Source organism: Rhinolophus hipposideros (genome assembly GCF_964194185.1).
Source record: "Rhinolophus hipposideros genome assembly, chromosome: 20".
Classification (NCBI taxonomy): Eukaryota; Metazoa; Chordata; class Mammalia; order Chiroptera; family Rhinolophidae; genus Rhinolophus; species Rhinolophus hipposideros.
This window is the reverse complement of record NC_138066.1, coordinates 17,125,288-17,152,982: the sequence shown is the minus strand read 5'-3', so window position 1 is coordinate 17,152,982 and position 27,695 is coordinate 17,125,288. Positions and strand designations below refer to the sequence as shown.

The following is a 27,695-nucleotide window of genomic DNA, read 5'->3' as shown; positions in this document are numbered from 1 at the left end:
GCTTGAAATAGTGAAAAGCCTATACTGATATAAAGTACTTATATTATTTTTCCCATAGGGGACAGATGTGAAATGCAGCAGGAAAGATTGAAGCCTGACACTAAAAGCTTTCCCAGGGTTCCTTGAGAAATGCTAAAAAGCTTTGTAGCAAGGGCTGTGGACTTCTTTTAAAAACTGGATGGGGAGGCGAGACATGCCTTCAGGGAAGTCGGGGGAGGGACAAGTGACCCTGAAAAACTTGGTAGTTTTTGGAATTGTCATACCAAATGTGGCCGAATGGTGGCAGCAAATCCTACAAAACAATCTGGCAAATCCCAACTTGGGGCCAAGCTGGTGTGGTAGTTAAAAATGGGGGTCAGGGTTTGGGTCTGAGAGGTGGGAAAGAAGGCCTAGGAGGGTCAAGGAGAGAGGCTGAGCTTGGGCTACAGAGTCTGAAGACCCTTGGGGTGGTGGAAGGAATGGGAACTGTGCAGACTGAGGAACAACTCCTGGATCTTAGGGTGGGGAGGGCGACCCTTACTGATGCCAACAGGTGGATGGAAAGAGAGGTCTAGGCAGGGGTTCTATTAGACTCTCTGGGCCTTCCTGTGAATAGAAAAAGGAACTGTGTATGGGCAGAGCAGGGTTCAGAATCAAGTTTTGTGATTTTCACTTGTCCTGGCCTTAGTTACTAGATCTGTGGAAGGGGAGGATGATACCTACTCTTCCTTCTCTCACAGGGTTAAGAGAATGGCTAATGAATGGTGACTTGTGATTAGCAGGCAGTACAGGGCAGGGCTTAGGAGGTGGGCTCTGGGGTCAGACTGCCTGGATTTGAACACAGTCTCCCTGACGTGCTGTGCCACTTTGGGCAAGTTACCTAACTTCTCTGTACCTCAGTTTCCTTGTTTACCCATCCATTTAGAGTACTGCATCCAGTGTGGTTACGTGAGAGGTTAAGTGAGAGGACAGTTGTGCGATGCCTGGCACAGAACAAATACCGCATGCACCAGCCTGCTGTTTATAATCTCGATTACTGAAAGCACCTCACATTGGAAAGCACCTTCCAGCTTCTAAATTGCTTTCACACTCTTCTTACTTGATGGCTACAAGATACTTGGGAGGAAAACAGGCAAGATAGGGGTTATTCATTCATTTTCAGATGAGGAAAACTGAGATTTAGAGAGACTGAAGGACTTCCCTTGATCACATGGCCAGTAAGTGTAGAGTGTGCCCTTGATGCTCCTGGCTCTAGAGCCCATTTGCTTCGCCCTCTCCCACGGGCTTCCCCAGGTGAAGTAGAAACCTGGGCTCAGGAGTAGGAGAAATGTGAGAGTAATAGACAGGCTGCTCCGCGGTTGTTCAGAGCGGCCACTCACAATGATTTGGGAAGAAACCCCAGGCCAGGGTGGGATGGGGAAAAGGTGTGGGACACTGTACACAGAGCAGAGGGGGCATGATGTCCAGGAAGTTCGAGGCCATGAGCCGGTACTTGTCATGCTCAGTACTTGTACTTACATCTTCCCCAGGAGTTCTTATCACAACTCTGGGAAGGGAGGTACCCCAATTCACAAATTAGGAAACTGGGCTGCAATGAGGTAGAAGCAGGAGGCTGGGGGCGAATGACGAAGCCCCCCAGACTCCATGGTAGGTGAAGTACCACTTCCCAGGACGAGCTTCCTCCTGTTGCCATGACGACCGTTCCCAGAGAGCCTGCACCACTGCGATCTGTTGAGCTATTTTCTCTCTCCCTAGCATCTGTTTCTGGAGCCAAGTCCAGTGCCAGGAATGCTCAGGAGGGAGGAGGGGGATGCTTGGCAGGGTCCTCTGCCTCTTCACCCTGCCTGATGCTGTCGGAGGGGAGTTGGAACCTGGTTCTGCAGATGAGGCCCCTGTGGGAGCTCATCCTTGTGATCTCCAACAGTATCTTGGACAGCTCCAGAAGGGGCATTGATTGGTGCTAGGCCCCTCACCCTCTCTTCTGGCACCCTCTTTCTCCGGCCCAGGGGGACACGAGTGTGAGCACATGCTCCTCCTGTTCCCATCTCTGGGATCAGTGCTAATTACAGCCTATAATTAGGGGAATTACACTCATTAGGGAAAGAGCTGATCATTGACAAAAACTGGGCCGATGAGGGAGGGCTTCTGGGAACTGAGAAGGAGGCAGGACTGGGCTAGCTCTCCCAACCCCTTCTTGGGGTCTGCTCCCCATCACAGGGCCTCCTACTCACTGTCTTTCAGCTACTTTTGTCTGGCCCAATAGAGAGGAGGTCCGGGGTATTTTGCAAAGGAATTTGCCGCAAGAGAGAATGTTACCGTGGCGTGAAATTATGCTCGCTGCTAAGGAGGATGGATGAGCCATTAAGGAGGCAAGCTGGGCCGCCTAGATGCTCACCCTTCCCTCAGTGGGCCCCTTGTCTCTGCCAAGCCCCTGGCCAGCCCCTGGCCAGCTTCTGTCCACCACCAGGCTCCCTGTTGTCACGCCATACTGCTCCCCGAGTTTGGGTGGAGAGGCCAGGAAAGGCTGAGTGCTCCTTAGGTGGGTTCCAAGCATCCCGGTCTCCAGAGGAGTGCTTGCCCCCCCTTGCTGTGGCCCCCTACAGGGCTGCGGAAGTGGTCCATGACGATTCAAGGCAGTCCTGTAATTGTTCACACCAATTATTTCCCCATTAGCACTCCCCTATTTGAACTGGTTCCCCTGTCACAGCAGTGCAAAGGATCAAGAAGACTTCGCCTGGGGAAGTGGGGACCAGGAGGGATGCTGATGGGAGAGGGGCAGAGTCCCAAGCCCCTTCTCCCTTCCTCATCCTACCAGCTCTTTGATACTAGTTTCTGGTTCCTGCATGGAGCCTGCTAAGCACTTGACACGCACCATTTTGTTTAATTCTCATCATGACTTTGTGAAGTAGGTGTTTTGGTTTCATCTTACAGCAGAGGAAAATGAGGGTAAGAGAGCTCACATGACCTGTCCAAGGGCAACAGCCAGTGGGGAGGAGATTCAAACACAGATCTGTCCATTTTCTGACTCTGTGATTTTTCCCATTATAGCATGCCACTTCTCTATTTTCAGAGGTGTTCTGAGCTGACTGGGGCCTGGGCCAGGTCCAGGGAGGGTGAGGCAGTTCAGAAAGACCAGGCTGGTAACTAAGCACCTCCAGACGGACATTGTCAAGCCCCTTGACCTTGACTCCTTTGCCTTTGGGGAGAGGGCTTATATTGTTAGTGTCTGTTTAAGTGTCTGCCTCCCCGAGATTCTGAGCTCCTTGAGGGTGAGGACTTGGCTGGTTCATCTTGATATTGCCGGTGTCCAGCCCAGCAAAAAGCAGATGCCTAAGAAAAGTATATTGAATGAATGAATGAATGACAATAGGCACGCCTGGGGGCTGCCCAATCCTGTGTCAGTCCTCCTTTAGGACCAGTTTTCAGCAGGGCGGTAGGTGGAGGAGGGAAGGTTCTGGAGGTGTCAGATATGCAATACTCACCTCCAGCTGTACACAGCGTCACTGGGCCCCTGTGTTCTATGTTACCAGAAATCCCCCCGAACTGTAATAACACCAGAAATCCCCACGAGGGCAGTCAGTCTGGGCTGGTTCTTCCCTCCACTGCCCAGGCCTACCTTGGTAGTGGAAATGGAATGTGCCAGGCCCAGCGGGTGGTGGGAGGCTCTGGAACCTCAGGGCCGCTTGGTGGGTGGGGCTGCGGATGACTTGGCCCCTCAGCAGGAAAGACTGGTTGGCCAAGGGCAACGGGTCAGGGCCCCCCAAGCCCTCCACAGTCACTGTCTCCCCCTGTCGCAGGCTGATGTTCTCGACCTGCCGGTGGAAGAGACAGAGCAAAGCAGAGCCGTCAGACTGTTTCCTGCTCACTGAGCCCTGCTGCCCTGAGGATCCTGCGGGCCCTGGGTACGGCCAATGCTCAGTGCCCCTTGGGCATTGGATCCCCCAAGCCCTGAGCTAGGCACGCCAGAGCAGGAGGAGCTCATTTTACCTTCCCAGTCATCCTGTGAGATGGGACCTGAAGTTCAGAGCTGGTAAGTAAATTATCCAAGGTCACACAGAGATTATTAGCAGAACTGAGATTTGTAAACCCATAGCATCCGGTTCAAACTTCTCGATGCGGCCCCGAAGGCCCTGCCCAACGTGGCCCCTGCTGACTGCTTCGTCTGGCCTTACACTTTGTGCTTCCACGTGCCAGCCGCCATTCTGTTCTTGCTTCTGATCTCAGTAGCCTCCTTTTCCAGTCTTTCCCTCCGGCAGTCACAGGTCCCTCTGCTACCACGGTAACCCTCGGGCCTTCAATCTCTGGAGCGTCCTTCTGGGCCTCCATTCAGTCAAACAAGGATTGAACAGCAATAGACCCCGCCCAGAGGGGAAGTGGCAGTGTGGCCTGGTACAGGGAGCCCTGGATTGGGAGCCCAGAGATCTGGGACCTCATCCTAACCGCGTAATCTTGGACAACTATGCTGACTATTTGAGCTTCAGTTTCCTCATCTTATAAAATGGCCTGGTGTAAAAAGAAAAAAATGGCCTAGTGGAGATCTTTGCTATTCAAAATGTGGTCCAGCAGTATCAGCATCACCTGGGAGCTTGTAAGAAACGCAGACTCTCAGACCCCACCTCAGATACACTAAATCATACTCCGCGTTTTAACAAGATCCCCAGGTGATTCAGAAGCACTGATCTCCAGGGTTGCCAGGGTCCCTGCCATGTTGCTCTGAGGCAGGGCCTTCAAGTGTTAACCACAGGCTAGTTAAGTGGCATCTAGTAAGTCACCAAGTCCCTCCCAATCTTACCTCCCAAATATGCCAGTTGGTTCTTTCTCTCTCTCCCTTTGTGGCAGTCTTGGCTCTGATCTCCCGTGCCCATTGTTTCTCACCTGGAGAATGGACTTCACCCTTCCCATCCCCAACTCACCTCCCAGGTCCTGGCTACCTGGGATTGGATCATGTCTCTCCCCTCCCCAAACCCTTTTGGTGACTTCGGATTGCCCAGGGGACAAGGTCCAAACTTCCTAGCTCACAGTTGGCCCCAGTGGCTGTGCCGGCCTCATTTACCTGCACTGCAGGCATGGGCTATGTGTCACGTCCACCCTCTGGGTATTTGCACATGCGAGACCCTGCACAGGGAATGCCTTCGCCTTCCCTTCTTCCTTTCCTGGTAAGCCAGTCATTGTTTCAGATCTAAGGGCCACTATCTTGTGTCTCCCAAGCCAGGCCAGTCAGTCCCCTTGCTGCAGGCTCTCCCCCCCGTCCTCCATCCATCACTCTATTAAAGTCCAGGGTGGCATTTTGGGTCACAATGCCCTCTTCCCTAGGCAGTCTCAATAAAGATGTGTGGAGAGAGTAAAGGTGTGGGCTGCTGTTGGGACAGTCCTCGCCAGATTCCTGGGAGCTGGGAAGCCAGAGGATACTAAGCCCCGCCAGGTCCAAGGAGATGGCCGTGCTGGGCCCCTAAGACTGTGGGTGCTGAGAACAGACGTGCCCTGAGGAGAACAGACCGGTGGGTCTTTGGGGCAGCAGAGAAAACTCAAAACAGGTTGCTGGGGAAGAAGTGCCTCCTGTCCTCTCCCTGGGGATCTCTCCACAGGGGCACATTTGGGTGGAGGCTGCCTGACCATCTGCCGGGGACATTCCTCAGGGAATTCCTGCGGCAGGCGGAGGCTGGATGAGGTCCCTTCAAACTTGGAGATTCTGTGATTCTAGAGTTGGGCAAACAAGACTCACACACGTGGAATCTGTAATTATCGAGAGATGCCAGGCAGCATATAATTCTGCCTTAAGTGGCACTGAATGCTTGCTGCAGGAATCCTCTAGGGGGGAGGAGAGGGGTGGCAGGCTCAGGGAAAGTGCATGGAGCAGGTGGGGCTGAGAGTGCCTTAAGGAGGCAGGATGGGGGGGAAGGGAGGACATCTCTGCAGGGCAATTACTGAGGAAGCAAAGACAGAGAAGTAGGAATGAATTTAGCATATTTCCTAATTCGCATAAACACTGTTTTGACCTCTAGCATCCAGCTCCTGACCCTGCTGCTTTGCCCATAGCAGTGGCAAAAACAATTACCATTTACAGAGCACCTACAACATTTCAAGTCTTGCATTATTTACAGATATTATTTCATCGTCACCACAATTGTATAAGGTAAGCCGTAAAATTTCCATAAGTAAACAGAAGCTCAGAGTGACTAAGGAACTTGCAAAGGTCACACAGGTGTTAAGTAACTGAGTCTGGCTTTGCTGAAGGCAAAGGCAGCTCCTCCTTCTCAACCTCATCTGCAGGTGTGTTATCTGCAGATAGACTTCTAGATGTTTTTATTCCCAAGCCTCAGGCCTGCCAGGTGTAGCAGGGAGATGGGTTTTGACCTGACCTGTGTTTTCCTGAGATGTTGAGATTTATGTTCCCACCAGCTATCCTTCCAACCAGAGGCCCATCAAGCTGGAAAAACTGGGAGCTGAGGTCTCTGGCCCCCTCTGATCTGGGGAAGGCAATGCCCCCTCAAGCTGGCCTGGCTCCTAGCTCAACCTGGTGGTAAGGGTTGTGATGAGAGAATGGAATGGAGTGAGCCCGGGTTGCCCAGAAGGCACCCTGTTCTTAGCTAGAGGCTGTCTGTGCAACTCTGGTCCCTTGGGTTTCAGGCACCCCTTGCAGGCCTGCTGCAATAGCTGGATGTAATTTGTCACTGTTTGAGGGCCATGCTTGACAGGGGCCAGACAGGGCTGGGTGTTGGACAAGGCGGGTGATGAAGTCTTGATGCAATTTGCAGGCATCTGAAGAGCTTGGGAGACAGATTGAAATGTCAGCTCTGCTCACGAGAGCTGTCTTCCCACACCCCTTGCTAGTAACAAGAGGGGAGCTGGGGGCCAGGCAGGGGGAAGACGGAAGCAAAGGGAGCTGAGGACAATACCTGCAGGACTCTGGACTAACACTGCCCATAGGGTCAGTTCAAGGAAGGAAATACCACTTTAAGGGGACCGACTCCTTCTTGGATGGGATGTGGGAGGATTCAGGTTGCTCTCTGCCAACCCCCAAAGCATCAGCGTTGACTGGCCTATCTGTTCCCATGGAGAACATGGCCTAATGGGATGACTCACAGGCGGGGTGGTGCCACACATCTTTGCACACTAGTACAACCTCTCACCGGCAGATGAGTTCAAGGATGACACTTGTGTGTGAGCCCCACTCCCAGCATCTGAGCCCCCCAATCTCCTGTTCCACTATACTCGCCTGGTCACCAATACCCATGTGTGTACTTGGACATAAGTCCGCTTGCATGCACACAGCTCCCTCAAACACATGTCCTGGCACCGTGTGCCCTTACATACACGCGCGCCCTCACTCCCACAGTAGGATAATCACAATTTTTCCCATGAGAACCATTACAGTGTTCAAAGCTCTTTCACATCCATCATCCTCTCAGATCTCACTAAACTTCACTAAGGAAGGCAGGACAGGCTGTGTTTACTTTCACTCTATAGATGAGGGACCCTTGTCATCGAGCGGTTGAGGGCTCCTCTTTGGGTCACACAGCAATTCCAAGGCAACGCTGGGACTCCAGGCCAGGACTCCCAATTCCTGGCCTTTCTTTCAATTCCAGGGCTTTGTCTTCATGGACAGCAACTCAGACTCCGCCCTCAAACTGGGTGAATTCCAGGTGGGTGTCCTACAGGAGTAGGCAGGGCTGGGCTGAGGAAAGGGGGCAGGATGGAGCCCTCCAACTGTCCCCACCTGACCTCCCTCTTTGGATTTGCCACACCCAGGCCAATCTTTTGGGCCAGGGGAAGGACAGGGACTCTTGAGCCCTGGGTTCAAATCTCAGCTCAATCACTGACCAGTTGAAAGGTCCTTGGGCAAGTACATGACCTTTATGAACCCCTGTTTCATCTGGGAAATGGGATAATTGTACCTGCTTCATGGGGTTGTAAGGATTAAGTTAGATCCCACCTGTAAGGGTTAAGCACAGAGCGGGCACAAAATTAACAATCTTCTTTCCCTTTCTTGAGGAGACATGGGCCCCGACCTGGTAAAACCCTGGCAGTGGCCGTGGTGACAGCTGACTGAGGACCCACCGCACCCTCAGGCCTACCAGGGCTCTGCCTGGGAGGCACTGTACCTGGGAGCCACCTTCTTGCTGGCCCAGGTTCTGTAGCTGCTAGGAAGCAGGATCAAGGGCCTGAGCTACCACTGCTAAGTCTGGCCCATGAAGGACATTTCTGAACCAAGAAAAGGAGCCACACTCAGAGGCAGGGGCCTTCTGCATCGTCTGGTTCAATCTTTTACAGAGAGGGAAACTGAGGTCCAGAGAAGTCCAGGGCCTCAGCCCAGTCAACGAGAGATGGGCTACAGAGCCAGGACTGGAACCCCAGTCCTACATGACAGCCTCTGTGCTCCTCCTGTCTGAACTTGATGCTCTCTCACAAAGCCTTATAAAGGAGGGTCTGCATTAGGGATGGGAGAGGGGCCTGAATCCATGCGACTAAAGCTGCCTGCACCCCAGTGACCCACCTCAAATGGGCCTTTCAGAAGCCAGGAAAAGAGGAGGTTGCCAGAAATCTTACCCCACTCACCCACCACCCTATTCCTGGTGTCCTGACCTGGCCTAGAAGGGCAGGGTGTTTTGGCTAATAAACTGGCAGCTGGCCTGGCATGGGAGAGGTATGTTCCAGTGGGGCCACCTGGGGCACTAGGGCAGGGATGGTGGGCAGCTGTGCCCAGGGTACAGATGGTATAGGGAGCAGCCAAGCCAAGATGGAGGCTGGCAGTGGGAAGGCTCTTAGAATGCCAAGCACAGTGAGAGGTAAGCACCAGGCCCAGAAAGACCTGGGGACCTCAGGGAAGACTGGTCGCCTGGAGAAGGGATGGGACCCCCATGGGCCATGGGGTTTGTGCCCACCCATCCTGAAGGGTCTTCTCTGGATCTCTCAAGAAATGCCCGACTCCCTGCTGAAACAGGCAAGCCTCCTTTGATCATGGACCGCCTGACCTGGCCTCCTCTCTGTGGGCGGCTCAGACCCTCTGCCTCGGCAGGCACAAATAGCTGCAGCACCCTGAAGGGAGGTGGGGGGTAGGGGTGCGGCAGGTTATGAGGAGCGGAGGTCCAGAGTTGGCCTGCTAGGAATTCTGGAACCCCTGAACCCGTTCCTAATAAAAAGGGAATTGAGAGGGACTTACCCAGCACCCCAGACTTTAGCCAAGGCTGTGGTCACATAGCAGGGGCTCAGCATGATGTCCAGCTGACTGGCACAGGGGTGTGATTTGGTCCTTAGGATGCTGCTCTCTTCCCACGGTTCCTCCCATCCCCGTTGCCCAGATTTCATCCCTTCTGCCTGCCCTGAGCCATTCTCATGAGTTCATGGAGAGGCAGGCAGGGGCTTGCACACAATGGGGAGAAGCCACAGGCGTTTCCCTAAGCCTGAAAGAGCAGCGGGCTGTCTTCTAGGCCTTCCGACTGCTTCACTCATCCCACCTCCAATGCCCAGCATGGCCTGGCCCAGCTGCCAGCCCTGGGCAGGAGGGCACTGCTCAGGCCCAGCCTCTGGCAGGAATATAACCCAGAAGCCCTTAAGCGCACCTCCTGCTCCTAAGCAATAAAGTCACCTGTCCCAAACTGCCTGGCAGCCTTCAGGGGCCAGTCCGCCATACCTGCTGCTTTCCCACCCAGGCTTAGCTGCTGGCTTCTCTCCGTGGGGCCTCAGAGCAGGTATCCTCACCTCCAGGAAGCCTTCTCTGACCCCGCCCCCACCTGGCAGAGTGCACCCCATTGCGGAAGCCCCACAGTCCCCTGTGATTCCCATCCCCATTTCCAACAGCATTGAGCGTTCTGTGGTCACTGCTTAGGATTTCTGCTGCCCCTACTAACTGTGAAGAGCTGTGTCCCTAGTGCCTCATGCAGAGCCTGGCACTTAGTAATTGCTCAAGTTATATTTGTGGGACACATTCGTTCTTCAAAAAACATTAATTAATGATTAACTGAGTGACATTGGGTGGTTCCCTTTCTTTGCTGGCCTTGGTTTTTCCAACTAGCCATTGAGTCTACTGTGTCAGTAATTCTTCAGGTCCCCAAGTGGCCTGTGTGGTGCAGCCAGGAGGCCTAATAGGAGTAGAGGTGGCAGGAACTGGCCCTGAAAGGAGAAGAACCTTAAATCCTGCTTCAGTCCGGCTGATTCTGTCCCTTCCCCTCCTTGTCCTCCCTGCTTTGGCCTCAGACTCTGTCTCAGGCCACCGAGGCCCACACGGTCCCCAAGGACTCTGTCTCATGTTGGCTAGGTGGAAGGTGAGGCCAGCATTTGCCTGCTATGTTTCCTGACAACAATCCAGGAGTTCTTCCTCTCAAGGTTGCTTGGTAACGGCTTTTGCATTCTGGTGAAAAAAAATGTGGCAACAGCAGACAACAGACACAGGGCTTGCATGAGGGGGTGGGCATCTAGGATGGGGCTTGTGCTTGGGCCAGGGCCAGGGCCACGGCAGGCAATGCCAACATCTTGCCTCTTTGTGGAGAGTACCAGGACTGAGCCCAGCCTGGTCCAGTGGGCCTCAGTGCGGGTGGTAGACTTGGGGGGCAGGTGGAGCCAGCCCAGGCCCGCAGGGGGCACCCAGCCTGGCATCTGCCCCCTCCCACGTCCTTCCCCACACCTGCAGCTGGTGTCTTCCACCAGTAAGCCACAGCCGGTGCCACCTCTCATTAGGTGATGATTTTACATTAATTACCTTAATTAAGCGGCACTGAGTACTAATGGCTTGGGGGGTGGTGGTGGCTGTTCCTAATTACGCTCCCAGTTAGCCCAGAGTGAGGGGCACAGGGCTTGGCAGACCAGGAGCAAACAGTTACAGAAAGAAGGGGAGGGGCCTGCCAGTGGTGGGAGAGGGTCCCTCCACCACCGGTCCTGACTCAAAGACCTGGACATGACAGTCCCAGAGAGGAGAGCAGCGTGTGCTGCCCCAGGACACATGTAGTTGGCTCTAGGCCTGGATCCAGGGGATTTGGGATGGGTGGGGTACAGGCTGGGAGTGGGGAGCAGGTATTGCTGCCCTGTTCCCTGGACCCCTCCTCGGCCCCCCTCCCTCTGCTTCTCAGTTGCCTGCCTGATTTCTCAACTGTCACTCATCCCTTCCTTCCTCCATCCGCTTGTCCATTCATTGAGTTATTCCGTGGAGAACCCATTCTGGGTCCCTTACTCCAAGATACCATTCAGAGCACTCACAGTCCAGCTGGAGAGATGGACAGTTATAAACAGACTGATAGACAAGCCCTAGGATGGGAGATGCCCCAGGCTTTGGGGATCGGGAGAGAATTCCCAGAGAAAATGATGCCCGGGTTGAATCTTAAGGGAGGGGATCGCAGACCTGTTCTTCCAGGCAGAGGGGTCAGCACGTGCATTTGGGGCTCGAGGGGAAAGCCGGCTTGGCCCGTCTAGTTAGCTGCAAGCTGCTCAGTGCAAAGGGGGCGTTGGGAACAAGGGAGGAAGTGGCACAAGATGGGCCCAGAGGGACTGGCCTTGATTCCGAGGCCCTTCGGGAGGTGTGGAGGGTAGAATCGATTTCATTTGAGAAAAATGACTGCAGTGTAGAAGAAGGAGAGACAGTAGGGGCAAGTGTAAGTGGGATGACCAGTGAGGCAAGCACGGCATCATCTGGGGGAGGGATGATGAGGCTGGAGCAAGCTGTGGTTGTGGGCATGGAGGGGGAGAAGCAGGCAGATCTGAGTTTTGGGAGTGTCATGGCGATAGGCCTTGGGTGTGAGATGAAGGGACTGGGGGAAGAGGGAAAGGGAAGAGCCAAGTTGGCCTCACATTGCACAGCTTTGTGATATCCCCATTACACTGTGGGGGCCCTGCTCCAGGTTTCTCCCTGGTTGGGGTCAGTCTCTGGAGACGGGAGTGGGGTGGCCAGTAGGTTGAAGGAACCATAAAGAAAGCTGGGTTTGGGGCACGCAGAGGCCAAGGAGTCTATTGCACACCTATAGGACCTGCAGGCTCAGGTTTGGGGAGTAAGAGGTTTGGGGATTAATAGGGATGAGATGGCCCAGGGAGGTGCAGGCAGGGGGTTGGGGCTATAGGTCTGACTTCCCCTAGCGGCTAGTCACCTCTCCGATGGTGCAGCCATGTCTGTCATCCCACCTCTGCCTCCCAGGAAGCAGCTCAGGGCCTGGCCCAGAGGAGCTACTTGGGGAATATTTGCGGAAGGAATGAGTGAGTGAATGGCTTTCCCAGGCCCAGCCAGGCAGCCCTGTGTTCTCTCTACTCAGCCACATAGATTCAGACACTCACCCCAATCCCCTGCCCATGGAGGCTAGAGCCCCCTCCTCAGGTTCTCCTGAGCCCTGGATCAAACCCCTGGGAGAAAAGGATGGCTACACCGCAGCCCCTCTCAGCTGGGGACATTGCTGCGAGGGAGCAGCAGCCAAGTCACTCCCTGGTCCAGAAGCGGACCATGCTTTAGGCCCATCCCCTACCCCTGGCTCGAGGTTCCCTCCAACTGCTGCCCCTGAGTTTCCTCGCCTCCCCGCACAGCTTTGCCCCTGCTGGGTCTAGGTCACTCACCTTGATTTCTACACCATAGCCAGGGTAGACGGAGATGTAGTAGAAACAGTCAAGGCCGACATCAGGGGGTAAGCTGGGGGCCATGGGGGAGTCCAGAAAGCCTTCTGGGCCTGAGAAATTCCAGCTACAAAGGCCTGAGAGGCAGGAGGAGACACAAGGCTAAGTCCAGCCCTGGCAAAGTGGGTCCAACTAAAGCTGACGTGTGTGTGTGTGTGTGTGTGTGTGTGTGTGTGTGTGTGTGTGGTGAAGCCCACCTCTTGGGACGTCTATTCCCTCATTGAAAGAAGGGGACCACCTTCTCTTGAGCACCTACTGTGTGCAGTCTTATCTTAGTTCTCACAATGGCTCAATGAGGTAGGTATTCCCATCGCCATCTTACAGGTGAGGCTCAGAGAGGTTAAATAAAATTCCAAGGGTCTGGTGTAGTTGCTTCCAATGAGGATTTGAACCCAGGTCTATCTGGTTCCAATCCACATGCCTCCTGCATTCTGGCCCTTGATACCAAAGGGCAAGGCAGGCTGGCACAGTGATGGAGAGAGGAGTTCAGGGGCCCTGCAGCTCCCTTGATCCCCATTTCTAAATCTGCAAGCCAGCACGTAGCTGACCTGGTGGCTGGACTGTGGTGACAGTGGTGGTGATGATGGTGGTCTCCTCATCATCCCCTGATGCCGTGGACGTGGCGGTGGTTCCCTTGATCCCAAGCCCTGTGGTCCGGGACATGACCTCTGGAGCCCACGGCCTGCCCATGTCTCCAGGACCCTCTTGGGTGGGAGTCCATGCTCTACTAGGGGGTGTAGTACTGGGCCTCTCCCCGGGGGCTGCGGTGGGAACTGCCATGCTGGGCCCTGGAGGTAGGGGAGCTGTGATATGAAGCATAGGGGGTTCTGACTGCAAGTTCCAGGGTCCTTCCCTGGACTGGGGCTGAGTGGGCGCTGCAGCCATGGCTGGAGTGGGGCTGGTAAAGACGGGGCGGCTGTCCTGGTTGGCCAGGCGGGGAAGGGGACTTGGGGTGTATGGCGTAGGTGGGTCGGGTTGGAAAGGCAGTGCCGGCCTCAGCTCCTCCTCATTTGTCTCCAGCCCCTCTTGTGGGAACTCTTCGAGCAGTGGGTGGTGATTAAGCAGCTTCAGGGTGGGGGCGGTTGTGATGAAGTGGACGCCTCGTTCTGGCTGCTCAGGTGTGGGGGCCATTGTCAGTTCCCCATCCATCTCCTCGAAGCCTGGGGCCTGAGCTTCTCCCATGGTTGGGGCCTCTGAGGAGAGTCCTGAAATAGTAATGAATGATCAGAGGTTATCCCCCTGCCCCAGAGGGCAGAATCACACCCAGTCCAGGCAGTAGGGTATCCATTTCTCTTTTGACAGAGAGCTTTGGGGAGTATGCTCACCACTGAGAATCATGGAACTATAGAATTTTAGAGCTGGAAGTGAGATGATATCACATACTTCAAGGGTGGCACATGAGATATCCTTTCCCCTCCAACACTAGAGGTGGACATTACTATTTATCATTGCACTCTTTCCTGTTGTTCTTAGATTTGGCCTCAGAATCCTTCTCAACACAGCACTCCAGGGAGCCATGCTTAATTCCTCAGACCAACACGACAAATAAATATTTGCCATCCCTAGTGTAGCTCAAAGGCCTTATCTTACTGATGAGCAAACAAGCCAAAGAAAGAAGTAACTTGCTCAAAGTCACAAGACCAGTTAGTTGACCTGAGATGACACTCTTAGCAAGAGTGCAATACCCTACCACAGTGACTATTCTGCCTGAGATTATAGTTCATTTAAGTTCATTTTCTGTTCTTAGTGAAACTGCTGGTCATTAGTCTCAGGAAATGCTTCATATATTTGGGATTTTATTTTAGATTCCCTCGTGGGTACATGACATCTTTATTAGGGTTCCATCATGTTCCATTGTCCCATTTCTCTACCTTGTCAGTCATTCTTTTGTCACTTTTCTTGTTTTTGTTTTGTTTTGTTTTTTTCCTTTTTTCCTTGGTCCTTCTAGGACAGTAATGTGAACAGAGTGGGAAGAGCCAACCTCTGGAGTAACGCAGATGTGGCTTCAAATTGCAAACCCATCACTTGGGTGCTGTGTGACTTCGGGCAAATAACCTAAACTCTCTGAACCTTAGTCTTCTCATCTGCAAAATGGAGTTTCTTTTTAGGATTAACTGAGATAATATTACTCCCCTTCATCATTTGATGTGTCTCTCTGAATTCCCTTTATCTTGTTTGTGACACTAGCCAGGGTCCATCGAGAGCATGATCTAAGGCAGGGATAGGATGGTCATCTGCCATGCTACCTACCTAACCTCCAATCTATCGCAGACATTGTTAACCAACTTTGGTTATTTCTTGCTGAGGCCACGTGGGACTTCAGAATCCTTCTCAGAACAATTATCTAGGCAGCTATTACCAATGGATTAGATAGGCTATGGGAGATGAAACTTAATTGCTGTTGCTGATCTGAGATTGCTCTGCTATTGATTATATTGATGTATGCAACCATATAGCTGGAGAGATAATGCATATTCTGCTTGTGGCCCACTAGGCTCCCTAGATCCTTAACTACCAGGAGAAGGTCAATGTTTGCGGGCTCCAGATTCAGCTCATATAGAATTTTGCCAGTTCTGAGAAGGCTGGGAGGATATTCTGATTCTAACAACACTCAAAATGGCTGCCTGAAGACTTGAAGGGAAATACAGTCAGGACGAGGCAGAGTTTGCAAGGAGAAGGTTGGTTCCTCTGCATGTCTGATGGTGGGGCTGTCATTCCACAGGTTTACACCCATCCCATGGATTGGCAGGCGTGAGGAAGCGGCAGATGGTCTACATTCTGTTCAGGAGACTATGGCAGCTCTGATGTGTCAGACAGAAGGGAAGAAGGAAGAAATGGGGTGGGGAAGGTGGGTACATGTTAGAGGGCTCTCCATTCCTCTGGGTTAGAGGCAATTTGGTGCCCCAAACCCTGAGAAACCAAGACCAACCCCTATCTTGAGATGCCCACTAAAGACGCCCACTAGTGCCTTGGCATTCTGTGCCAGACACTGACAACACCCCCTGAGCAGATGATTGCCAGTGTCTTGTGTCTTTCATCTGAGTCAGTGATGGAGGGTCCAGGCAATGCCTGTGACATGCCAAGACAGGGATGCTCTTTACCCAGGCCCCAAATGTCACAAAATCTTTGCCAGGTGAACTGAGTCTGACTTTAGCATGGCACAGGATGAGGAGCTTTTCTCATCAGCCCCTGGGGCTCCCGTGTCCCCTTCCAAGATTGCCCACTAAGAAAGGTGGCCCATGGCTCCCAGGGTAGGTGATTCTTCATTGAGAGAGGCACTGTAAAGAGATCATCTGTCTCAGGAAGGGACCATAGTGGGCACAGCTCCTATTGCTGGCTGCCAGGTGGGTGCTGGGCAATGGAGCAGAGCTAATGGGCACCTCCCGTCACTGTCGATTGCACTGATTGTGTTATCTGGGGGGACTGAGCACTGGTTAAATGGGATCGAGATAGCATATCAAACGAGCAAATTGATTCTGCAATCAGCTGCCACTTGGTCCCAGAGGGTGCCACCCACTGTCAGAGAGGGTAAGATAATCTCCCGGAGACAAGCCATTTTTGGGGTGAGGGCATCTCCTGATACCCTGGTTGACTCTGATGGAAGCCTGAGGCCCTCCCCTAAGCCCCCACTCCTCGTTCCTGGGGTTCTCTCTACCTGGCCTGACTGAGTTCAAAGGTCAGAGACTGACAAAGGGGAGAGTGTGAATCAAGGGTCAGCGGAAGGAGGTGGTAGGGACCCAGATGGCCAGGCTAATCACGCACCTGTTGTATGCCAGACACCGAGTCAGGCTGTTCCCAGATCTTGTATTATTTGACTCCACAACTCTATGAGATGGGAATCTTATTCTGACGTTACAAAGAGCTTGAAGCCTAGAGAAGTGAGGTGAGGACGTGCTGAGTGGCACAGTGGTAGACCTAGGATTTGAACCTACTTTGATCTGGCTTCAAAGCCTTAATCTTTCTACACCAGGCTACCTCATAGGAGAAGAGACTGAAGCTACCCAGCAGGGAACACTCCAGCCCATAGAGGAAACTAAGGCCCAGAGAGAGGAATGGACTTGTCCAAGGTCTCATGAAGGTTAAATGTGGAGCTGGGGCCAGAGTTTCTGGCACCTGGGACCTGAGTTGAGCTTGATCCAAGCTGGGCCCTCAGGAAACCTTCTGGCTGGGACCCAGGGAGCCCCCACCCTGTGCTGAAAGGTCATCTGAGTCTGGGACCCAAACCAGAGACCCCAAAACACTACTCCACAGGGCCGGGGCACAGAGTCACACATACCTGGGTTCAAATGTCAGTTCTGTCACTTAAAAGCCGTTTGTGTCCTTGGCTGTAAAATGGGCACTTTGGAGGGATTTTATGAGAATCTGAATGTTCTAAATAGCAGTTTCACTGGGGTCACTGAGGGAGAGGCCATGCTTCATGGCTGGGCAGCCCCCTCCAGTTCTCTTGGGTGGGGGAGGCTGGCCCAGCTTGAGGCCTCTCCTTTTGGGGGAACCATATCCCTTGTTGTGTGGCTCCCTATAGAGGACAATATTGCCTCACTCCTGCAAAGTGCAGCCACCTTCAGGGCCTGCACGTCTGTGGGGGACCGGGCCTCGGCCCACAGCAAGACGGTCCCCATGGTCCCCACCTGCCCAATCCACCTAGCGCAGGAACACAGCAATGTACTTCCCCTTCCCCCTCCAGGGTGGGTGCGGGGAGTGGGGGTGGGGGCTGCATCCTCCAAGTGGCTGGGTCTGGGAAACACCACTTCCCCGCCCCTCTCCGTCCTCCCCACCGCAGAGGAGGCCGGGAGCTTCCAGCCCTGGAGTGGCCCTGCTGCTGCCTGGGCCCTCCCCGCTGCATTAGCTCTTAAGCTATGCAAATAGACATCGGAGGGAGCCCTGTTTAAAGTATTTAGACGAAATGAAAAAAGGCTTTCATCGGCACTAATGAGCCATTCAGGATGCCTCCCCGGTGGATTCCCTCCCACTCCGCCTCCCCCGCCCGTTGCCCCTCTTGGGATTGAAGGCCCCCCTCTCACCCGCCTAGCCTAGACCTTCCAGGGAAGGCCTCCTGCCCTGCCTCCCTCCTCCCCAGGGCCCCGCTGAGTGAAGGTAGAGCTGAGGGACCAGGTGTCCCACACCCAACGGACTAGGACTAGAATTGGGGGGTGGGGGTTCTAGCCGATGTTTAGGGGAACCATAATGACTGGGGATTCTCCTTCATACCATCCAGCTAGGCAGGTGTTATTGTTCCTGTCTTATAGATAGGGAAACTGAGGCTCAAGGAGGCCCAAGAAGCTGCCAAGAATCACAGCTGTGGTGAGCTGTGGAGCTGGAATAGGTCTGGGTGGGAGGCAATGATGGAGGGTCAGGGACATCATGCAGTGGCCCTGCCTGGAAGGACTGTTACACCAGGCAACAGTTTACGGCTCCCGATGCCGTCTCAGGGCCAGCTGGGCTGTCCACTTGGTGCTATTTTTCTGCAGATCTCTCTGCACCATACAGCCAGGAAAATCTCAAGTTCCAATCCCAAATCTGTGCCTCACTAGCGGTGTGACCTAGGCAGAGGGCTGCCTTCTCGAGCCTCTGTTTCTTCATTTGTGGAGTGGGAACATCTTGGGTTTGGCAAGGGCCATCTCGACAGGTATATTCTGTTACCTGCCATCCCCACCCCATTCTCTGCAAGGTCAGGAGAGGCCACCTGTCACTCTGGCAGCCCTTGCAGAGGTGCCAGGCATTCCATCTCTAGGACCCAAGCTGCTGGTTCCTCTGTGGTAGATCCAGGAAGAAAACCCAAAGTTCTGAGATGTCAGGCTTAATCCCCTCCTTATGGCAGCACCAGCTCTCAGCTAGGGGAAGGGCCATGACAGCAGGTGGGTAAGGGGGAATCTGGGGGATACAGTGGGCAGAGAGCCCACCCCTCTGGGTTCTGGAGGTTAAGCTAGCCCAGCTAAGAAGAATGAGAACTTAATAGGATCCATTTATTAGCCCGTAAAAGTTAATGAGTTTATTCTAGAGGTTCCCTGGCCTCTTTCAAGTTTTAATAGGGGATTAGTGAGGGCTTGGCTCCTGCAGCTCCCATTCTCCCCGGGGTGGACCAGAAGGAAGGAAGAAGGGACCTGGGAATGAGCAAGCCTGAGTCCCTCAGAGCGACAGCCTGGACTCCACAGTGACAGTTTCCTTGGGCCAGCCTTGCCCATTGAACTGAGGGGCCCCAGCTAGAGGCTGGCAGGGCCAAATAGGGTCCCTGAAGCCCAAGCTTCTGATACCATGTGCTACCGAAATAATTACCCCTACAGTGTCCCTTTATCCGAGGTAGGTTTGTAGCTGTCTGACTACTTGTATTAACAAGGAAGGCAATGTAAGCCCTGTACGACAAACGGGGCCACTGAGGCTTAGATCTGGGATGTGGCTTCTCCAAGGTTACCTGGAAGACACAGCAGAGCCAGAATGGACGCATGCCGTGGTCGGGAACCAGGCAGCTGGGGCTGGTAACAGCTGCTATTACTCAGTGCCGTGTGCCGGCCATGCACTTAGCACCCTCCCATGTCATCTCTTATCCTCCCCTCGCTCCAGGAAGGTTTGGGTTATTATCCCAGCGATAAAGACACTGAGGCTAGAATGGTAATTAACTTGTCCAGGGTCTCACAGCTAATAAGTGGCAAGCCTGGGAGCAGAACCCAGAGCTGGGTAGCTTCATAGCTCAGCTCTGTCCACAGCTCCCACTGGCCCTCAGCTGCAGCTCCTGGGGCGTCCTGACTGTCTCCCCACCATCCTGGCTGTCACTATCCGAGGACACTCATGCTGGGAGCCCTGCAGCAACAGGTGATGAGGAAGGAAGTCCTGGTATTATCCTGGAGGGGTAGTGGTTGGGGTGGGCATAGAGATATCCTCAAACAGACCTTCTCTGCCTGAACAGGTGCTTCACCTCCTGTGGCCTGTTTGCTCACTACTTTGTTTCTTCAAACCCTCCACATCCCACCAGGCTTAGCTCCTATCCTCCTTCTGGGAAGCCATCCTTGCCTGGCCTAGTGGGGAACAATAGCTCCCTCCTCTGACCTCTGGATGGGACCTCAGCACAGGCGTGGCTTCTGTCTACTGGCAAGAGAGACTGAGGCGTCTCTCTCTTCCCACATCTCTGTCCACAAATGCTGACCCGTGGTGCTAGGTGCAGTGAAGGGTGGGCTTGGGGCACAGTTTTCAAGCTGGGATTCTGCCCGTCTGCATACTCGGAAGGCTTTCTGCTCCCCAAAATGCCTGACCCTTGGCCAGCAGGGGTGGGCAGGGGCAGGTCCTCGGGGGAGAAGATGGGCAGCCAGCCCTTGGCAGTACCCCCATACAGCCCCAACTGGCAATTGATGAAGAGTGTCTGCTGGCACAAACTGATGGGTCCCCCAGTTCCAGACTACTCTCCCCTCCCCAGCTACTGACCACCCCCCATCACACTCTTGGTCTGCCCCTGACAGTCCAGTCAGGTCGGCAGTGCAGATACAAATGGGGCACCTCCTCTTGGCCAGGCTCCCAGCATGAAAGTGGCTGATCCCAGAATCTGAGCTCTTGTAGCCTTTGTGAGCAACTCATCCCCCCTCATTTACTCAGGAGGAAACTGAGTCCCAGGTTACACAGCAAACTTGGGGTAGGGCTAGGACTCAGAATGTTGCCGCCTGGAGAGCATCAAATGCTCTGAAGCATGAACCCTCCAATAGTCTGGGTTGTCTACCATCTGTGGGCATAGCTCCAGGGACAGAGAGCACACTGCTTCCTGAGCTGCCAAGACAGCTATCGCCCCCACCATGCTGGGTTGGGGTGGTGGGTGACCCCGGGCATCTCCATCGTTGGGTCTTCTGGACAGATGGAGGGAGCATGGGTGGGGGTCGTGGGCAGTAGCCAGGAGGCAGCCCACCTATCCTGGTCCTGCCCCTAACAGGCTAGGTCCCTCTACGCCAATCACTTCCCCAACCCAAGTCCCCATTTCCCCATCGGTAAAATGGAATAAGTGTCTAAGGGTCCTGCCAGCTCTCACATTCCAGGATCCCGTGGGCCACAAAAGGCTCTGTGAATAAAAATATTGAATGTTACTGTTGCTGAGAATTTACCACACGCCTAGCACCATTCTAAATATTTGACCAGAATTAACTCATTTAATCCCCACAATAACTTTTATTATCTCATTTTATAGATGAAGAAATGGACCCAGCGGAGTATAGTTCCCAAGTTACCAGTCTGGATATGTCAGGTTCAAACCCAGAGGTTGGCTAGCCCTAGGGTCGTGCTCTCTAATAGAACTTTCTGTGATGATGGAAAGATTTATATCTGTGTGTTCAATATGGGAGCCAGTAGCCACCCATGGCTATTGGCTACTTGAAATGTGGCTAGTGAGACTGAGAAACTGAATTTTAAAATTTATTGCATGTTTATGAATTTACACTTAAATAACCACATGTGGTTAGCGGCTACCATAGTGGAAAGCACAGCTCCATAACCAGACCTCTCAATGCCTGCAGTGTTCACCCCCTCTCAGAAAGATAGAGCCTAGAGTGGGTGGTCCCAGAGAAGAGTTAAGATGGGGTAGCAGTGTCTGATTTCCTCCTTTAGGCCTGTGAAAACTGGGGTCTGGGGTTGGGCAGGGAGAGATGAGAAGGAGCCCTGGGACTTCTGTTAGTTTTTCATAAAGACTTTAGGAGAGCTGGGCCTATCAGCCACTCACTCCTTAGGAAGGATTAGTGCTGCCCACAAATGATGTTTGCTTCCCAACTGTGGCAGAGCACTGATGTTCTGAGGGGTGGGGTATTCGATGGGAAATTTGAGAGCTCAGGCAGAGCCAGTGTAGGAGGACTTTATGGGTGGAGGACAGCCAGGAAGGCTTGGCCTTGTGTGATTTGCCCAGGATGGGGCCAGGGTATATGATGGTTCCATGACGATACCTGCTGTGCTCTGTCGACTTGTCCCCACCTCACTGCCCAGTCAGGAGCACAGGGGCATGGTCTGCCCGCTACCCCCAGGGCTTCTGGGGCAGCCTAAGCAGCTGCCTAGACTTAGGGCCAGGGGAGGACACTCACATTTACTGGGCACCTGCTATGGGTCAGGCATTGACCTATTAAGAGAGCTGTCTTCCACCCTGGGCGGCAGCCTTTTGTGCTTAGAATCCACACTTTACACTTTACATGTGAAGGAACTGAGGCTGAGAGCAAACTGAATCATCCTACTTCATACAGGAGAAAAGTGGCAAATAAGGGGTTTGAACGGGGTTAGCCTGTTTCACAGCCTGGGCTCAAAATTTCTATCGCACGGAGTTGCTGCTTCATAGGAGCACATGTGTGCATGTGTGAGTATATGGGCCTGTATGTGTGTGTGTGGGTCCAAACACATCATGGTAATACATGATGTGTAATACACAAAATGGTAATACACATCATTACCATTTGTCCTTGCCCACGGACACCACACCCTGAAACCTGGCTTCACCCCATCCTCAAGTCCAGAAAGGCCCCAGCTCCCAGGAGGGATACCAGTCTTTCCGAGGTGGCTGCCCTGCTCCGACCATCTCACTCTGCCCACTTCTTGGAGCCAAATCTGACCCTTCCCTGGGCCACATGGCCTGGGCAACCCCTCAGGCTCTGGGTGTACTGGGAAGGAGGGCTGTGGCTGGGCCAGCCTCTTGTCCCCACTGCCCCTCCCTCCTATGAGGCTGTGACCAGGGGCCCAGGCTAGAGGGAGCTCCCATCTAACTGCCACGTTCTTCGCTTTCCAATTTAAAATCTAATATGGTCTTGCCACTGCAGAGCTGGGGGCTGGAGAGGTGATTAATGAGGCCTCTGCCACAGCATCACCTGCTGCGAGCTACACCTTCCCCTGCGGCCCTGCGTTACTTACCCCCTCCTGCCTGCCTGCTGTCCCGGGGGACCTGGGGGCTCTGGGCTTGCCTGCCCACAGTTCCTGCGGCTGGGCAGGTGGCACAGGAGCTGGGAGCCTAGAGGAGGGGGTGGGGGAAAGAAAGGCTGGCCTTGGAGCTGGGGGCAGTCGCATTGACCCCTACCCCTTGGCAGGCTGAAAGGAGTGGGAAGAACAGCTGAGGCCCCCTTTGGCACCACCTCCCTCATGGGCCAGGTGACTAATCAATCTGCCATACTCCACCGGTAATGCCAACTCTCAGTAGTGTGGCCAGGGAAAGGGAGGGACATGGCCCCTGAGGTGGTGCTCAGGTCAGCCCCCCCTCAGCACCAACAGCTCCCACCACCACCTTGTCAGGGACTGTATTTCTCTGAATGGAAAACCTTGGAAGTGTCATCTGGGGTAGGAAGGCTGCGAAGGCAGGACCTGCATTCTTCCTGGAGTTAGTACCGGGACCAGCTCAGCCCAGTCTAGTGGTGAAGTTGGGGACAGAAAGGGATCTAGGAAGGAGTAGCCATGCCCTCCACCCTCTGCCCCCTGCCTAGCACCAGGCATCTGCCAAGGACAGTTCCCTCCAGCCACTGAGCCCAGAAAGACAGGGCCATAAGGTGTGAGGGCCTGAGAGCAGGTACTGTCCTGGGCCCCAGACAAGCATCTCTGGGCTGCTGTCCCCTCTCCGCCCCCACCCTGAAGTTCAAAAGCCAAGAACAACACTGAGGTTGTTCCCAGCATCTGTGTCCATCTCTGAGGTGAATCACCAGACGAGTAGTCCCAAGATTTTGTGGCCGTTAGGTCAGATGAAGAGGCCTTGTCTCTGCATCAGGATCAAAGTCGCCTCCCTGACCTTATGACTTTTGCTCTGTGGTTGCTTTCATCAGCTGCATCTGCGATGAGGTAGATTGGGGCAGTTGGCTAGGGATGGAGGGGTCCTGGCCCAGACCCCTGGGCTGCCCTGGTCCTTAATGCTGAGGCAGGCTTTCTCTCCTGGAGGTCACTAGAAGGTCTGTTCCTAGCTGTGAAAGCTGAGGAGCCTGGCAAGGCCTTGTAAGAGTCCCAACTCCAGCATGGAGCAGCTCTGCCTCTGACAGGCTGTGTGGCCTTGGGCTTCTCTTGCCCTTTCTGGCTTTTTACTCGGTACCTGATTCCTGGTTTTTTGGAAAGTCTTTGGGGGTGGGGTGGGGCGGAGAGTCACAGCCTGTCGATTATCAGTATCCAACACCAGGGGCTGATGGAGCCTCATGGTGGGCAGTGCTAAAGGGGGAGGGGGCCTGGCAAGGCAGGGGACTATGCTCTGTGGACTTGCCACTTTCCTTCTGGATGGCACCAGACCCCAGTCTTGTCTCCATCTGCTGGTCAGTATGACAATCTGGAGGGCTTGGTTGTGTGTGTGCTTGCATGAGAGTGTGTGAGTGTGCATGTATGTGCTTGTGCTTGGGGGTGGCACAAGGTGGGAGGTGGGGGTGGAGGTGTGAGAAAGGGACCTGGGGAGAGATTTAACATTTTCGAGCACCTACTGTGTGCCAGGCTCTGCTGGTCCACTCACCTACACTATCTGATTAATCCTCCCCACTGTACAGCTCAAGAAATAGGATCAGATAGCCAAGGAAGGTGGTCTAGCTGGGCCTGGGAGGCTGACCTGGGGCCATCCCTGACCTGCTGAGCTTAAAGGACAGACAAAAAGACAGAGACAGGAACAAAAGACCTCTGAAAGCAAGGGTAGCCTGAGCCCAGAATGCAGCGGCCCACTCTGAGGGGGTCAGGGCTGCTTCTCTCCTTGGTCCCTAGGTTCAGCCCCTTGAACTGCTGTATCCTACCCCTCCCAGCTGTGTCAGTTTTCAGTTGAGATAGTGGTGGGATGGAACCCAGAAGCCCAAGGGCCTAGAGGGCAAGGGGCTCTAATGGTGGCCTTTTGGCAGAGTTGAGCTGTAGCAGAAGCCTGAAACCCCTCTGGGAAGTGCCAGAGGTCCCTGAGGGTGGGGGTGGTAACTTCCCCCAGGCATGCCTCCATCTCCCTGACTTGTTGACACTTTGAGCCCTTTTCTGCCTCCCTAACTTCTATGCAGGAGACCCAGGAGGTCCAGTGTTACTTCTAACTGGCCTGGGGAAGAGTCACCAGAGGCCTGAGCTCTGCCCTTAGGGACTTGGAGAGGGCAGAGGGAGGACAGCCTGGGACCTTCGCCCAGCCCCAGGCAGGTAGAGGGAAGCCTAATCTGCCCCAGGGTGTGGGCCCTGCACCTGTAGATGATCCCAGGCTCCCCTTGTCACCATCGTCTTGTGGGACCTGCCCAGCACCGCAGCCTGTGATGCTCCCCAGGCTCGGCCTGTCCTCCCCACTTCCCCAGCAAACATGAGTGGGGGAGGGGAGGGGTGCAGAGCTACTAAAAATAGCAACAGCAGAGCTCTGGCTATGATTCTCCTTGAGGGGTCAGTGAAGCCCAAGCGGGGGGAGAAACAGAATGGAGGGGGCGCTAAGGAAGTGAGGGACCTTCCTGCGCTGGAGCCTGCTGTGCCTACACCAAGGGCCACAGGCCCAGGATGCTGACAGACAGGCACAGGTATGCGGGGACATGTATACACTGACACCCAGGAATAAATGGACAAGCCAGGCAGAGACATGCCCAGACATGGCTACTTGTACATCTGGGGTTTCTCCCTCAGACCCCTAGGAACCCAGATGGGCCCAGCTGCACAATCCCCCACCTCTCAGGCTTCCCCTTCCTCTAACCTTCCTCTGACTTCCAAGGACCATGCCAGCCTGGGTGTGTGGACACCTTGAGTTGAGAGGGCTAAGTCCTCCTACCTTGTCCCCTCCAGACTCATCGGCTGAGGCCCAAGGCAGGAAGGACCAGAGATACCAGAGGCAGCATCAGGGATACAGGTACAACAGAAGCTAAGCTCAGGGTACCATTCAGGTGGCTTGGGCCTCAGGAGCTCCACCCCACCCTGAGCAGCAGGACTTTCCCTAGCCCAGGGTGCATGGGAGGGAGGTGGCTGGACCCAGTAGGGCAGGGGTGGGGCTTTGCCAGGAGATGGGCAGTGAGGGGAGGCAGATGAGGGAGGCTGGATAAGCACATGCACAAATCACCTCTCTCTGGTACTTGCCTTGTTTCATTCCCACCTTCCCACTTTTGCCTACAGATGCCAGGATTCTTCTATCCTCAAAAGAAGGTGACTCGTCCATCTCCCCATTTCCTCTGACCAGCCAGAAATTAGGGCTTCACGACAGGAGGGAGCCTGCCAGCTGCCAGACCAGATGTTTCAAATCCCCAGCACATCCGCTTGCTGGATGTGTCCATCGGAGCAGTGAGCCAGGGTGGATGCCCTTAGAAGCACCCTGAAACCCACCCTTCATCGCTGCACTGCTAGTTTCACCTGCCTGGTCAGACCTAGACCAGCTGGCGATCACTCCCACCCCTGCCTGAACAGTCCAGCCCTGAGCTCCTCTGGCTTCTGATTCAACCCCTCCAGTGACTACCTGACAATCAGCCCCTCCTGGTGCTGGACAGTTCTGGCTATTGGAGGACCCTCCCCTCCAGCAGGGCTTCCAGTTTCTTTCCTGTCACCACCCCCTCTGATTTCCTTTGATCCTGATGCTGTGCTGGGAAAGAGGTGGGATGGGCACTCTGAATGCCCTGGGCACAGGAAAGTGACACAACTTGTCCAAGGTCACCCAGCCAGCAAGAGCCAGTATTGGGTTTAAACCCTGGGGTCCCGACTCCCAGACCAGCACTCTTCTAATTATGTTCTTCCTTTGGGGCTGCTCCCTCCTCCCTGAGGCACAACTTGGCTCTCCACACTGCCCAATATCCCCCCTCTCAGGCTCTGGGACTCCCTAGGCACCTGCTGGCTCGTGGGACCCAGGCCAGACATTTAGCAGGTGGCTGCTTGGGGGACAAAGGAGCTGGTGCTCAGCTGCTGGGCTGGGAGGGAGGGAGGAAAAAGCTACGGAGGGGAGGCAGGATCTGGGTTGGGAGTGGGGAGGGTCTGCTTCTGTGCCTTTAATAAGGAACCAGCAGGCCAAGGGGGTGACGCAGCATGCAAATGAGCATCTGTGGGGAGGGCGTGTGATCTGTTTCAGGCACTTTTCACAGTTCTGCCCTCCTAGCCCAATGACCAGCTGGAAGGAGGGTACTGAGGGTAGAGAGAGGAGCCCTTGGGGAGGGGAGGAGCAGGGCACTGAGGGAGATGCTGAGGTTGATGCCAGGGTATAGGGTTCCCGCTGGCCCCTGGGGACGGCATTGAGGGAGGGGAGAGACCCACTGCTCGGATTCTGCCACACACGCGGTTTAGTGGCAGGAGGCGCCTTTCACCTGCTCTGCCTTGTTGGGGTGTTAGGGGGACATCCAGACCCAGCAGAGCTGTGATGGAAGGAATCCAGGATACCCTGGCTGGGCCCTCAAAGACCCAAAAGTTGAGCCCTCTTGCTGCAGATGAGAAACTGAGGCCCAGAGCAGTCCCTTGAACAATGAGAGATCTCTTGTTCTCATGAAAGCGAGTGGTTGGATCATGATGGCATCTTATTAGAATCTCTTTTAACTAAAATCAGAGGGTTCCTGACCTAGCTGGGGAGGCAGTCAGAGCTGAGCTTATTAAGAAGGCAGCTCCCCCTCTAAGCTGAGTCCCTAAAGGGCAGGGATGGTGTTGTATTCCCGCCTACCAAAGCACCTGATAAGTGCTGAATAGAACGGAGAATGGATGGGTGGATGAAGGATGGACAGGTGAAGTTCCCGATGAGAGATATTAAGTGGCCAGAGGACAGAGAGAGCCCTCTGCACTGGAGGATCAGGAAAAGAGGCTGTGGGGAAACTGAAATAAGCTGCAGGGCCCAGGACAGCATTCTGGGTATGGAAGAATGGCTGAGCAAAAATGATGGATGTGTAAGGCACACACGGGGTCCAGGGTTCACCCTAACATCCTCACCCAGTCTCTCTGTTGCCCCCCTTCTCACACCCATTCAGCTTCTTTCCATCTGGTAGAGCCCCTTGTCCCTGCTGGACCCAGCCGGGACCTCCCACCCTCACCCCTTCCCACCAGCCTGCCTGCCAGCAAGACTGCAGACTCTGCAGCCGGAGACCCAATTGTTGTTGGAGAAGCGGCAGGTTTGTTTGCTCCTGAGCCCGCGGAGAAATCTCAACAATCAATGGCCAACAACACTGCCGGCAGCTGCAGCATCGATCGACCCCATCCCAGGGCTGGCAGTTGGGCGCAGGTAGGCAGGTGGAGGGAAGCTGGGGCAGGCTTGGCATCCAGCCCTGTCC

General features: G+C 54.3%; 1 protein-coding gene across 4 annotated transcripts in view; it reads right to left on the bottom strand.

The window, feature by feature from the left end:
* SEZ6 (seizure related 6 homolog) overlaps nt 1-27,695 on the bottom strand; it is a 42,754-nt gene that overhangs the window by 8,745 nt on the left and 6,314 nt on the right. For all 4 annotated transcript variants that reach the window (XM_081029482.1, XM_081029479.1, XM_081029481.1 and 1 more), the window contains exons 2-4: nt 13,113-13,769; nt 12,508-12,641; nt 3,596-3,791 (exon numbers count right to left, since the gene is read on the bottom strand). In XM_081029482.1, coding sequence (XP_080885608.1) covers nt 3,596-3,791; nt 12,508-12,641; nt 13,113-13,769 — 987 coding nt within the window. The remainder of the gene's footprint in view (nt 1-3,595; nt 3,792-12,507; nt 12,642-13,112; nt 13,770-27,695) is intronic.